This window comes from Hippopotamus amphibius, chromosome 1 (genome assembly GCF_030028045.1).
Source record: "Hippopotamus amphibius kiboko isolate mHipAmp2 chromosome 1, mHipAmp2.hap2, whole genome shotgun sequence".
In the NCBI taxonomy this organism is placed as follows: Eukaryota; Metazoa; Chordata; class Mammalia; order Artiodactyla; family Hippopotamidae; genus Hippopotamus; species Hippopotamus amphibius.
The window spans coordinates 4163221-4176178 of record NC_080186.1 but is presented as its reverse complement, the minus strand read 5'-3'; the positions used below and the strand labels follow the sequence as shown (position 1 = coordinate 4176178).

Sequence of the window (12958 nt, the reverse complement as noted above, 5' to 3'; positions counted from 1 at the left end):
CTGGGATGGGGACGTCGGTGCTCTGACACAGCAGGTGTGGAGGCACCGGGTACTGATGTGACCGATGGGTCAGTGTTGACCTGCAGGCCCACCTGGCACGTAGAAGCCATTGGCTTTTCAAACCACCGAGTCCAGCTGATGCTTAAAGCTTGATGATCTGGGCATCATTTTGCCTCCAAAACTTTAAATTTTAGGTCATGCAGGTTAATTTTCTTCTTCAAGCATTCTGTTTAAGTTCCACTTGATAAAAAGGGTAGGAATGGAAAACCACTAGCGCAAAGCTGCTGGTGAATCGTGCTTTAATATCAATAGAAGGCGAACACAGGAGCCTGCCAGCAGGCGGGGACAGTGGTGGGGACGTTGGGATAGAGGCCTTCTCCTGCCACGCGGGCGCCACGCTCTCTTGCGTCACCCAGCCCTCGCCCTGCAGGGAGTGAAGCAGGAGTGAAGTTTTTGCCCCTCTGCTGAGCCAGCACTCGCATCACCAGGTGGAACTTTGCCGTGGCGCCCGGGTGACGGTGGGGCTGTGGTTCCGGAGCCGATTGCTCTGTGGCAGCGCCCGTGCTGCACAGCAGGCAAGTCTCGTTCTCTGAAATTCAGATGGGTGCACACACCCGCCAGCCGCCGACGGGAGCTCAGGGGACCAGCACACAGACGCCAGGGAGGTATGGGGGAGTGAGGGGCTTCGGGCTGGATGTTCACTCATGTAACGTTTTCCGTGTGGACTGTACACCGTCCCGAGTCACCCTGATGAGGACCAAGACGCCGAGGAACGTGAAGTCTAGCTCAAGCCAGAGAAGCTGACATTGGGACCTGGCAGCGAGTGTCTGGGTTTTATTGCTGATAAATGATGACACCTTAAAAAAAATCATGATGGGATCCACCTTTCCTTAAATATCCCACCCTTGATGTGCGTGTTGTAAAATGCCCGAGCCCCGGGACCAGTCCCACGCTAAGCTGGGCGCTCCCTCCATGTGGGGACGTCACCCCCGCTTTTCGGTTTCGGTCTGTGAGCATCTTTATTTTTCAGTGTAGGCTCTTCTGCGAGGCTGCTCAGAGTCCGGCTGTTTCTTGGCTCTGAGGTCTTCTCTCTCTTCTCTGAGACACCTATGGGATCGTTCCTAAAGAAACACTTAATGTGAGCTCCTGTGTGTGTCCCAGCACTGAAATCCACCCAGGCGGAGGCTTTGGGAATGGCACGCCTTCTGGAAGTCACCAGTGGGTGACCACGACAGAACCTGAATCGCATCATCTCCTAAAGGATTCTAGTCTCACTTCTGATGACTTGTAGTTGCCAAAACACCCGCCATTCAGACACGTTCAGCAGCGCGTGCTGACCCTGCTCTTGGACTTGACCGTCCCCTGACGTGGCGCCTGGGAGGGTAGGGCTGGTTTCTGCTCTGTCACCAACCCTGTGGTGGCTCTCGATGCAGCAGACCTCTCCCCAACCCCAGGCTGTTTTAGCTCCGCCTTTCTACAACTCCAGAGAAATATGAAAACATCAGCCTGTGACAGTGACACATGTTACTGTTCATTCTTTCCTCCCTCTGCCAAGTATTTTGGCAAACACCGTGGCTCTGCTGAATAGTAATGCTCTCTCACGGGAGGAAATAACCCTCAGTGGCCACACGTGGTGTAAGAGCCTGCGCTGCCAGCAGTGCGGGTGGGGCAGGTGGCAACCACAGCCGACCCTAGTTACAAAATGGTCATGTCGATCAGAGTCACATCTCTCACTTGTTTGAAGGCACTGCTGAGATTAAGAACCTCTCTGACACTGATTTTTACACACCGAGGCCCAGCTGAGGCGGTAGAGCTGGTCAGTGGCAAGCGGGAACCACTTGACCTTGGGGAACCCGAGGTCAGTCTCTGTTGCCTATATTGGTCTCTGAGATTGAACTGCTTGCTCACTGAGGTGGGAAAGACCCACTTTACCTGGCTTGGGCCTCGCCGTTCATGCTGTCATCATGCGTGTTTTGTAGGTGGTCTGACGGTTCATCCACTGGGGCCTGAAACCTGGGCAAGAGAAAGCAGTGCCTGGGAATCTGGACGTGGCAGAGGCAGCCCGCTGCGTGTGCTTAGGCTTGCTGCACAAACACCAAGCTTGAGCAAACACTCGAGGGCCCGCCTTGGGCTTTGGGTCTCAGATATTTACCAAGGGCCAGGGCCACGGCAGTGGACACGAGAGGCTGGGCCCTGCTCTCACGGGAGCCCCGTTCTGGCCGGGGAGACATGCCAAGGTTGGGAAGGAGGCCTGGTGGGGCGGAGGTGGGGAGTGACAGCGAGCGAGACCTGCTTTCAGTCGGGTGGTTTGGGAAGGCCTCCCTGCTGATGTTCAAGCTGAGCCCTGGGTGATGAGGGCCATGGGACAAGCTGAAGCAAGAACGTTCCAGGCAGAGGTGGGGAAGCCGGAGCCAGTGGAGCTTCTTTGCAGAACTGAAAGGCCATCATGCCTGGGGTGTGGGGAGGGGCTGACGAGGTCAGAGGTGGGCAGGGAGGGTCCCAAAAGGGCTCTCAGGCCCCAGTGTGATAGGCTTCAGAAAGCCCACTGATGGTGACATGCTGGAGGCACCGCGGCGGGGTGGGTTGACAACGGTGGCTTGGGTTGGGGGCTGTGGTGGACCCCAAAGCAGGTGGACCAAGACAGTTGAGTCAACAGGACTTGGAGATGGGTTGGCAATGGGGGTGAGTTAAAGAACGGAACCCATGCCTCCTGGGCTTTTCACTTGAGCACCTGGGTGACTGTGATAGCTTCCCCGAGATGAAATAGAAGTAGCATGTCTGGGGGGAGGAAACCAGTTCTGGGGCCATTGTGGGGCCATCTGAGGTGCCCTGAGACATCCAAGTGGAGAGACCCCAGGAAGGGGCACCTGGAGATGAGTCTGGGGCTTGGGTGGGTCTGTGCTGGGGAAGGGGGTTGGGAGTCATCTGAAATACCATGGGGTTTTAAAGCCAGGAGACGGGGTGAAGCCCCTTAAGGAGGGGTGCAAGATGAGAAGAATGCCAGGGACTGAGCCCTGGGAAAACTGACATTTGGGCCTTGAGCTGAGGAGGAGGCAGAGCCAAGCCAAAAAGACTAAGAAGGAAGAGCTGGAGGGGCAGGAGGGAAACCAAACCGGGAGAGTGGGGTGTCTCAGAAGCAAGATAAGAGCAAGATAAGGCGACAGACAGTCCAGGCTCATGAGTGCTGCTCCCAGGCCAAGGCGTGTAGCCAGCAGGTCACTGATGGTGGCAACAAGAGCAGATTTGGTGGGTGGGGCTGGAGCGAGTTGCCTGCAGTGGGAGGGGAGGAAGCGGAGGGCAGCTCCGGATACTTGGAAAGTGGTGCCGTGAAGAGGGGCAGAGGCAGCCTCCTTGCTTGCCCCAAACCTCCAGGAGCTGGGCTCCTGCCCGAGCTTTCCATTTGCTGAAACTTCCCCACAGAGATGTGACTCTGCCAGGGTGCTGCCCCTTGCAGCAGGCAGGAGCACATGACTTGAAGCCAGCTGCTCACAGAAGCAGCGCACACAGAAGGGAAAGGACGCCAATGGTGAGAGCACGGCTTAGAACGGGCGCACAGCCTCCACAAGCCGATGTCACCTCCACCCAGAGGCCCCCAGGGTAACCCCCACCCCAACTGCTAACACCAGAGGTTCTGCTTGGTTTCGAGGTTTTACAAATGGGATCACATAGTATCTGGAGTAAACTGCTCTGCATGTCAGCTTAGGAGGACGCTGTAACCGGTCCTGGGCGGACAGGGATTTGATCAAAGTTGTGCAAAAGGCATGATGAGTACAGCCCCTCGTGTGACATTCAAATAGTCACTTAAGAGGTGGCTCGGCAGTTCTGGACTAATACGGCAAGTATGTACACACACACACACATGCACACACACGCACACACGCTACTTTTCCTTCTTCCCCAAACTCACTAAAACTAGTAAAGGGACCAGAACAATGAGGGGGAAAGACCTCTCCAGGCTGACAGCAGGGAAGGAAAGCAGCACAATTTTGGAAGTGGAGAGCATTGTAGACAAGTGGTCACCCGTTCAGCAGACCTGAGAAGCTGAGGCCCGACCCGTTCCCACCACGGAATCCTCAGGGGGCCCAGGAACAGGCAGCCCTGTTGCCTCTGCAACTCAAAGGGTGGAACTGAAACAGGACGGTGAAGGTCAAGATTGCTACCTCTAAACAGCTGCACACCCACCCCCACCCCCCACCCCCCAATACTGAAAGGTTAGTCTCTGGGAGGGTAGACACACCATGAGAAAACCAGAAAATCCAGTGTACATACAAATACTCCATATGGTGACCTTCCAGGAAGGAACTGGGCAAAGACCTACAACTGATATTGGGGCATTAAAGAAATAATAAAGCAAAACAAAAAACCCTGCCTACCCAGATCCCTTACACTGAATCACCGCACATGTGCTCAGAGCGTCCAGCCTGCTCTCCGCCACCCCAACTCCTAACATGAAGAGGGAATCAAAGATGTCCTGACATCTGAGCAAAGGCTTTAGGAAGGTAGAAAGCTAAGCAAACAAAAAGGAACTTGGAGGAAACAGACATCAGGGAGAAGAAAACAAAAAAACAAAAGCAAAACAACATCTCTCAGCTCCCAAAGGGGTAAAATATTGTGTCCAGGAAACAAGAGAATGCTATGTAACAAGAGCAGTCGGGGTACCAAAACCACCTCTTTGGAAATGAAAGACAATTTAAAACATTTTAAAGAGCTCTGGGAAATTTTCTTCAAAAATGAAGAACTAAATAGAAGACTTGGGGGGGCTTCCCTGGTGGCTCAGTGCTTAAGAATCTGCCTGCCAATGCAGGGGTCACAGGTCTGAGCCCTGGTCCGGGAAGATCCCACATGCCACGGAGCAACTAAGCCTGTGCACCACAACTACTAAGTCTGTGTTCTAGAGCCTGTGAGCCACAACTACTGAGCCCACGTGCTGCAACTACTGAAGCCCGCAAACCTTGAGCCCATGCTCCGCAATAAGAGAAGCCACTGCAATGAGAAGCCCATGCACTGCAACAAAGAGTAGCCCCTGCTCCCCACAACCAGAGAAAGCCACGCACAGCAATGAAGACCCAGTGCAGCCAAAAAAGTAAATAAATAAATAAATAAATAAATAAATAATAAAATCTTAACAACAACAATAACAATAACAAATAGAAGAGTTGGAAGATAAGGAAATCTCCCAGAAAGTATAGCAAAAAAATGAAGAGATGGAAAAATAGGCTGAAAAATGAAGGTAAATCAGAGGGCCAGTCCTGGAAGGCCAATACCCAATAAGAATTCCAGGAACAGAAAAAGTGGAGAAAATCAACTAGCCAGTTCAAGAAGATATATGCCCAAACAAGCACATGAGTTTCCAGATTGAAAGAACCCATCAGTACTCAATGGGTGAAACTAGACCCTCACCAATTTGAAATTTCAGAACACTGGGAGCAGAGAAGATTCCACAAGCTTCTAAAGAGAATAAGTGGGTCACATTACAAGGATTAGGAATTGGAATGCCTGCAAACTTCTCAAAGACAACCTTGGAATCTAGGAGACAACACAGTGATGCCTTCAAAGGAGAATCATTTCCAACCTAGAATTTCCATCGAGAATTCAATACCCAGCAAAACTATCACCCAGCCAAGTGTGAAGGCAGAATAAAGATATTGCAGACTTCTGCTGTTCAAAACATATCCCTCCTCTGCACCCTTTCTCAAAGAGCTGCTTAGGGGATGGGCTCCACCAAACCATGAAAGAGGGCACAAGGCATATTGGAATCAGGAGATCTCACTTTGGAGCAAGGCAAATGGAATCCCCTGGAGGGTGGTGGGGGGAGAGGCTAGGCTGACCACTGTGTACCAGCTCTACAGGGCAACCATCCTGGGGCTCAGTGACTTGAGAGGCAGGCACATTGAGGAACTGCCACCAAAAATCCTCTGCCACAGTAATACCTCCAGTACCCAAGTATGGTGCTGAGAGCCTGGTCCAAGTTCCAGTCTAGACTCGGCTTAACAACGTACTGGGGAAGTTTTCTTTCCTCTGTATCCTGCTCCCTGGATCAGCTGAGGTGTAAAGAGGTGGGCTTCTGTGTGCCTAGAAGCAGAAACTCAGAGCATCCCACCCACTCGTGTGTTTTGGCAGCACCTGGTCCTCCCAGATGCCCTGATTAAACCCTCATGACCTGGCCCACTGACTATCCTGAAAGGGGCTCTTCCAAAGGTGTGGCAACTTTCCCATACACATTCTGAAGTTCAGGAACACTCCTGGTCTCACCTGGGCTCCAACCGCTCCTTCACCTTGGCAATGGAGCGGACGTAGGGCGTGATCTGCTTGGTGATGGTGGTCAGGTAGGCATTCTCCTGCTTCAGCTGGAGAAGGTCATGGAGCTGGGCTGTGGGGGCCCAGGCCAGAGTGTTAGGTCTTGTTGGCTTCAGATTCTTACTCTCCAGCCCTGAACCGTCTAAATATCCCAACGATTTCAGTGATTATCTCTAATTAAAGTGTGAGGTATGACTCATGAAGGCATCCTACTTACTGAATCCTGACCTGAGATGTATCATTTGGGGGCCAGTTAGCAGCTGTGAGGCAAAGTCAAGAGCTAAGGGAAAGCGCATGGGGGTTCGTATCTGGTTAGTGGGTAACTGGCTTCCTGCCCCTGAAATCATGTGGGTTAGCTCCGCGACAGGGGTGTGCCCAGCAGCAGCTGCCTGTGACCTTCATAAATCTCCTGCTCATTCGCCACCCGCTGGTAGGATTCCTCCCAAATCTGAAAGAGAAAGTAAGCTGGATGTTGCACGTGGCTGTGAGTTGGAATTTCCATTGGTAGCATTTCTGACCTCTAGCAACTCAGAGCCATAGGGCACTCCCAGCCAGTTCCCATGGTTCCAGGTGGCAAAGACCCAGGTTCCAGAGCCTGCCACATGAGTGCCTCCCGGGGCCCAAGCCAAGGTCCTCCTCCCCCTTCTTGTCCTGGGGTCGGCCCTGTGCATGCTGACAGGTGGAGCTGCAGGGGAGGGAGGTGCCTCGGGAGGGGCTACCTCCTGGAATACTGCTCTCATGCCCTCCACGGAAGCGTACTCCGAGGCGATCTGCGCGTCCACCTGCAGGGACTTGTGCAGGATGTCGCCCATGATCTCGGCCTTGATGAGCGAGTGGTGCTTGGTGAGGTCCCGGTGCAGCTCCTGTACCTGGTCCTTCAGGTTCTGCATCTCTGCCTGCAGGCGCTGCGGGGAGGGACCATGTGAGTGCCCGTGTTTCCTGCAGGCTGTGGGGGCCTCGGTGGAGGAATTGCTTGCAGGCCAAGTGACCAGGACTAGATTTGGCCACTGCACCTTGGCAAGAAGGGGTGGGGCCCTTCCCAGCTGGCAGGTCCCTGGCCCCCTCACCCGGTAGGAGTTCTCATAGTGGCGGCAGTGCTCCACAAAGGGTGAATCTTCGCCCTCTGCCAGCAGCACCTTGGTGCTGATGGACCGGTGCAGCGTGGGCTTTTGGACCAGCATCTTTCCCACCGGGGAAGGGCAGCTGGGCCCTAGCAGCACCTTGGGGCCCGAGCCCCCTGCTAGCCTGTGGAGAGAACCAGTGTGGGTGTAGATGTGGGAGTCCGAGGGTCTTTCCTTCCCCCAGCCTCCCAGTGCATTCTCAGCCCTCTCACCCCAGGCTGCACACCAGAACCACGCAGGAGCTCTGAAAAAATGCGATGCAAGGCTGTGTACACCCAAGACCAATGACATCAGCAGGGTATTTTTAAAAATCCTGAGGATGAGGCCAGTGTGCAAGAGTCCATCAGGATGTCCTCAGGGCTTGTCCCCAGCAGACAGTATGTTCACTCACACGGACCGGACCTTGCAAATCTGGCCTGATGCTCGGTCTCCCTTGCCTGGGGCCTTGGGGCCCTTAGCTGAAACATCCAGCTTAGGCATTTTTCCTAACTCCCCCAGTGTCTCCAGCTCTCTAGACTGGGCCCACAGAAGTGAGACCCTCTGCAGCTTCTGGAGACCCAGGCCCCACCCTAAGCTACCCCCTCCTTTCAGTGCTTAGATACCCAAGTCTGGGTGCAGCAGCACCGGTTAGGGGCAGCCCTTGAGTCCTCCTGTCCACCCCTGACCTGGCTCCACGCCAGTTCAGCCAAGGGGCTTCCAATCCAGGGCAGCCCCGATGGCTGCTTTCAGGCTGGGCAGACTCTTCCTCCTCAGTGGACGTTGCTGGCGTCCAGACGTGTTGCGGGGACTTCGGCGAGCTGAAAAGGGCCACCCTCCACCCCCAACGGGGGCCTTGTAACCTCCCCCCACCCTGTCTGGGCGCCCCTGCGGCTCACGTGCTGGTACCGCCCCCGGAACCCGCCACCCGGCGTGGCCCCAGCAGCAGGAGAGGCTCCAGGCAGCGCGCGAACTCTGCGCGGTGGTCGCTGGCGATCTGGATGGTGGAACGAGGTCGTGAGACAGCTCCATACCCCGTGGGCCCCCGGCCCGGCCCGGCGCGGCCCACCCCGCGCCCCTGCCCACCTTGCTGCTCTGTGCAGGCCGTAGGCGATGTGGCTGCGTGACGATGCCCTGAAGCCTCTCCATCAGCTCCTGCGGCCAGGGGAGGGTGCTCAGGTGGGTGGGGGGTGGGGCTGGGGGGTGAGGTGTCACAGTGAGGGGGGAGGCCCAGAATGCGAGTCTGTTTTTAGGACTTTACCTGCCCGTCCAGTCCTCCCTGGGATTGGCCTGGATGCCTACACCACCCGCGCCGCCCCTGAATCCACAGGAAAGGCTGGGGTGTCTGGACTGCAGTAGACACTCTGCACTGTGGGGGAGGCGGCTTATGCTCCCTTCTAGGCTTTGCTGTCCTCTTATTTTTTTATTTACTTTTCGGCTGCACCTCAGGCAGCTTGTGGGATCTTAGTTCCCCAACGAACAGGGATTGAACCCTGGTGGAGTCCTAACCACTGGACCACCAGGGAATTCCCTGCTGTCCTCTTAAAAGGGACTCAGCTGGCCCCTAAATGTTTTGTAGATGACCGCGTGGAGGAGGGGGCCACTCAGAGAGCCCCTGTGTCCAGCCTCCAGGTAACAGGCTACCCAGCCTTGAGGCGCGGGGCTCAGGTATGCAGGGTGGGTTCCTGGTGGGGCGGGGGGTGGGACGCAAGAGCTGGGGGCACTCACGTAGCCCAGGTCCAGGAACTCGGCCTTGTTGGCCAAACTGAGGAAGGAAGAGCAGATGACCAGGTGAACCTGCGAGAGGGACACTGCTCAGTGCCTGGGCAGGGTGCCTGGCCCTGTGCCCCCAGCTCCCCTTACCTGCAGGGTGGGCAGCAGGGTGGCCAAGTGGGAGAGCTGCTCCTTGAAGGCCTTGTCCTTTTCTTCATACTGGCTGGTGAGGGGGCAGGCAGCCTCATCGCCAAGGCGAGGGCGGCCCACCCCCACCTGGGGTGGGGGCTCACAGCTGGGTGGTTCTACCTCCCCACCAGCTTTGTGCATCCTTCCCTGACACCCCTTTCCTGAGCCCTGAGCCACCCTGCCCTCCTCACCGGGTGGACACCTGGATGTCTTGCTCTCCAGGGCTGCCCAGGCCCAGGCTGTGAGGTAGGTGTCTGGAGGTCAAGGGGCAGGGGGTGGAGACCCCACCACCACTCACCTCTGCACGGCCTGCAGCAGCACTGCTTTCCTCTCTGCCAGTTTGTCCTGGGAGGGACAGTCCGGTACTAACTGGGCAAGCTCGGTCCTGTGACCTGCCAGCACTCTCCCAGTCCCCTGGGCCCCAGCCACACAGCGGCTTAGGCTGGCTCTCTCTCCATCCTACCAGCCCTGCTACCCAAGCCACCTCCTTCTTGCATCCCACTGCCTGAGAGCCCCGGTGCCCTTACCTTAAATGTCACCTCCTGGGGGAAGTCCTCCCTGACCACTTCTCACCACCAGCGCCACCTAGGGCAGGCCCTTGCTCCTCCTCTAGAACTCTCCTGGCAACTGTGTTAAGTAACTTCTGAAAGTAGTTCAAGGCTTGCTGCCCTGCTACACCGGAAACTCCACAAGGGCTGGGGTGGCTGGGGATGAGGAGGGGGCCTGCGCTGTGTCCTGGGCACCGGTCATGGCTGATGAGGATGCTGGACCCGTGGCTGTCCAGTCCCCCCTACCCCTAACCTGCATGCTGCCAAAGAGGGCATGGATGGCGGCCTCTTCATCGGCTGCGCTGCGCCGCACCTCTTCCACCATCGCCTGTAGCAACGCGATGGCCTCCCGCGTGGCGGTCTGCAGGGCCTTCACCGCCTGGGAACAGGGTGGCCTCAGCCTCGTGGGCCCGCGCTCCCAACCTCGGCCCCGGCGCGCGCCGGGCACCCCGCACTCACCAGCACCGCCTGCTGCAGCCGCTCGCAGCCCTGCACGTACGCTGACTCGAGGTCCACGCAGTGGGCCCGGCTCTCCCTGCGGGGAGCCCGCGGATGAGCCCCGCTCCGGGCCGCCCTCCAGCCCCCGCACCTCCCGCGCTCTCTACCCACCCCTGCATGTCCCGGAAGCAGCGGATGCACAGCAGCGACTTCTTGTCGGTGGAGAACATGATGTAAGGCTCCGCGTGCAGCGCTGCGGCGGCGGGAGGCGGCGGTCAGGGCTCCGGGCGGTGCCCGCCCGCATCCCCTCCCGGTGCTGGTCCCCACCCGGCACGCCGCACTCACTGCACTTCGGGAGCACATCGCGGCTGCGCTGGCCCAAGGCCACGATGTCGTGGCGCGCGAACATGCGTGCCCGGTGCGTCTCGTCGCGGCAGCGCGCGCACAGCGGCTGCCCGCACGTGTTGCAGAAGTACGTGGTCTCCGCGTCCTGCGGACAGAGCTCGGGCTCAGCCCACCCGAGAACTGGGAGCCTGAGCCCGATCACAGCCCGCGAGGGAACTGCAGCCTCCGCACGTCACTGCGCGTCTCGGACCCAGCCTGGGGCAGGCGCTCAGTCACATGCAGCCTTTCCACGTAATCCCCACTCGCAGCGCTGTCATGTACCCAGTTTACACACTGAGAAGACTGAGGCTCAGAGAGTAGGTAAGTAGGTCCAGTAAGGGGCAGGTACCCAGAACGGGCTTGCGGAGGGGGTTACATGGTGTTGTGGGGAGGGCACACATTGCATTTGCAAAACATTTCATCTACAACAAAAACGTGTGCATATGCCTGTGTGTGTGTGTGTGGGGGGGAGCCTCCCTTGGCACCCTCAGTAGTAGCAACATGGATGCCCACCGTGGCCACCTGGAGTCCAAACTTGGCTGGGAGGGGAAAAGGGGTGAAGGCCTGCAGGTGCCCTCCCCAGGGCTGAGTCCAGGGCATTGGCCCCAGCAATGGCTATGAAAACTCAGACTCCTGACTTCCTATGTTGGCATTCAATGCCATTTCCTCCCCACACGCTCCCTACCTCCAGCCCCTCCTGCTGGTTATCTCTGTACTTCTGGGCAGCACATATTCTAGAACTTGCCAGCACACCCTGACGTATTGCTCCTGCAGAAACATCCTCCTGGGATTTGGAATACCCCGTCCAGCTTCCACAGGCCAGAGAGAATCCCACGTGCCCTTCACAATTCAGCCTGAAGCCTGGCCTCTGCTTCCTGGTCTTTCAGGGTCGCCCCTCTACAACAGCACACTGTCCTCACTTCCCCTTGGACTATAGATAGCTGCTCACAGCTACCCAGGTAGCAGCAGACCCTCGAGGGCTGGTCCAAGCCTGCACACAGGATTGCCCTTCCTGTTCCAGTTCACAACTCTGCCCTGAGTTGGAGACCAGTAAGCTCCCCCCAAATGCAAATGGCCTTGACCTCTGCAACTATCTTGCTGTTGGCTCAGGCAGCTGTTTTGGACCTCAGTCTCCACACCAGGACAGTGGGGCCCACATTCTGGATACAGGGTGCCTTAGAGAGGGGTTGCAGAATCCACTGATGGGTGAGCCTCTGAGGACGTGGCGCACACTGCAAGCATCAGGATGGTGCAGCTGGCGCCCTCCGCTCCCCCCCCATCCCCAGGCGCCCCTGCCTGCTTGCTGCACTCCAGGTCGCAGTTGGCACAGCGCACCACCTCCGTGCTGTCTCCTGAGCTGTCCACCAGGAACTGCAGCAGCCGATCCACCGGAGGGAGCCCGCTGGGGCCCTTCACCACCGTCTGGTGTCTGCAGAGAAGCTTCAGCAGAGATCCAGATGCCCCTTCCCCAAGGCTCCCAACCCCTTTCCTACTCCATACATTCCAGGCTGGACTAAAAATAGGGCAAGAGGTGGGATGCCTACAGGCCTGACATCTATAAATATCTCAGCCAGTGCTCACTCTGACCCCATCCGGTTACAGTCCTGGGGGATCTTGGAAGGGGGTTGTCGACTCAGGGTGTCAAAGGCAGAAGCCTCCCCTCGACCCCCTCTCACGGTATTAGGCACATTTAGGGCCGCCCCAGGTAACTTGAGCCAACATAACCTGCTTGTGTGGACCTAAGACTTCAGGAGTATCCAGAGGCTGAGCTGAGATCTCCCACTCCAGCAGCACTGAATCCTGACAGCACACGCCCTGCGGTGCCCCCTGACTTTCTGCGGGAGGCCATGGGTCATAACCTCAGGTGTCAGTTACCCTGATCCGTAACATGGGCCAGGAGCCTTCAGGTACCCGCTGGGTGCAGCCTCTCCCAGCCTTCTCCGGGTGGGGTGGGGTGGGGTCAGAGCCTTGCCCTCCCAGCACCTAGGTCCCCGCGCAGGCGGACCCAGTCTCCCGACAGGGGCTGCGAGGCACTCACTGGCACAGCGGGCAGGCGAGGCGGCCATCGGTGGTGCGGCCGCGCAGGCAGCCGGCGCAGAAGTCGTGGAAGCAGTCCAGCAGGCACGGGCGCTCATACTGCGCGTGGCACAGCGGGCACACGAGCGGGTGGCCGCTCGCCGCGTCCAGGGCACCCGAGCCCTCCAGGGGCGCAAAGATAGCTCCTGACATCTTCGGGGACAGAGCAGGAGGGCGGCGGGGCGCCCTCGACTCAGGAGCCTGTCCGCGAGCCCG

At 57.6% G+C, this 12958-nt stretch overlaps 1 protein-coding gene across 1 annotated transcript; it reads right to left on the bottom strand.

The window, feature by feature from the left end:
• Window positions 1-658: 658 nt before the first annotated feature.
• RNF207 (ring finger protein 207) lies at window positions 659-12895 on the bottom strand. The gene is made up of 17 exons (XM_057750849.1): window positions 12705-12895; window positions 11963-12095; window positions 10628-10772; window positions 10454-10535; window positions 10304-10379; window positions 10098-10223; window positions 9595-9641; window positions 9258-9330; window positions 9123-9191; window positions 8481-8549; window positions 8294-8391; window positions 7365-7542; window positions 7017-7202; window positions 6694-6745; window positions 6253-6370; window positions 1933-2013; window positions 659-1121 (listed from the first exon to the last, which is right to left on the bottom strand). The coding sequence occupies exons 1-17, from the start codon at window positions 12893-12895 to the stop codon at window positions 953-955; spliced, it is 1893 nt and encodes a 630-aa protein (XP_057606832.1). The 3' UTR covers window positions 659-952.
• Between the last annotated feature and the right edge of the window lie 63 nt (window positions 12896-12958).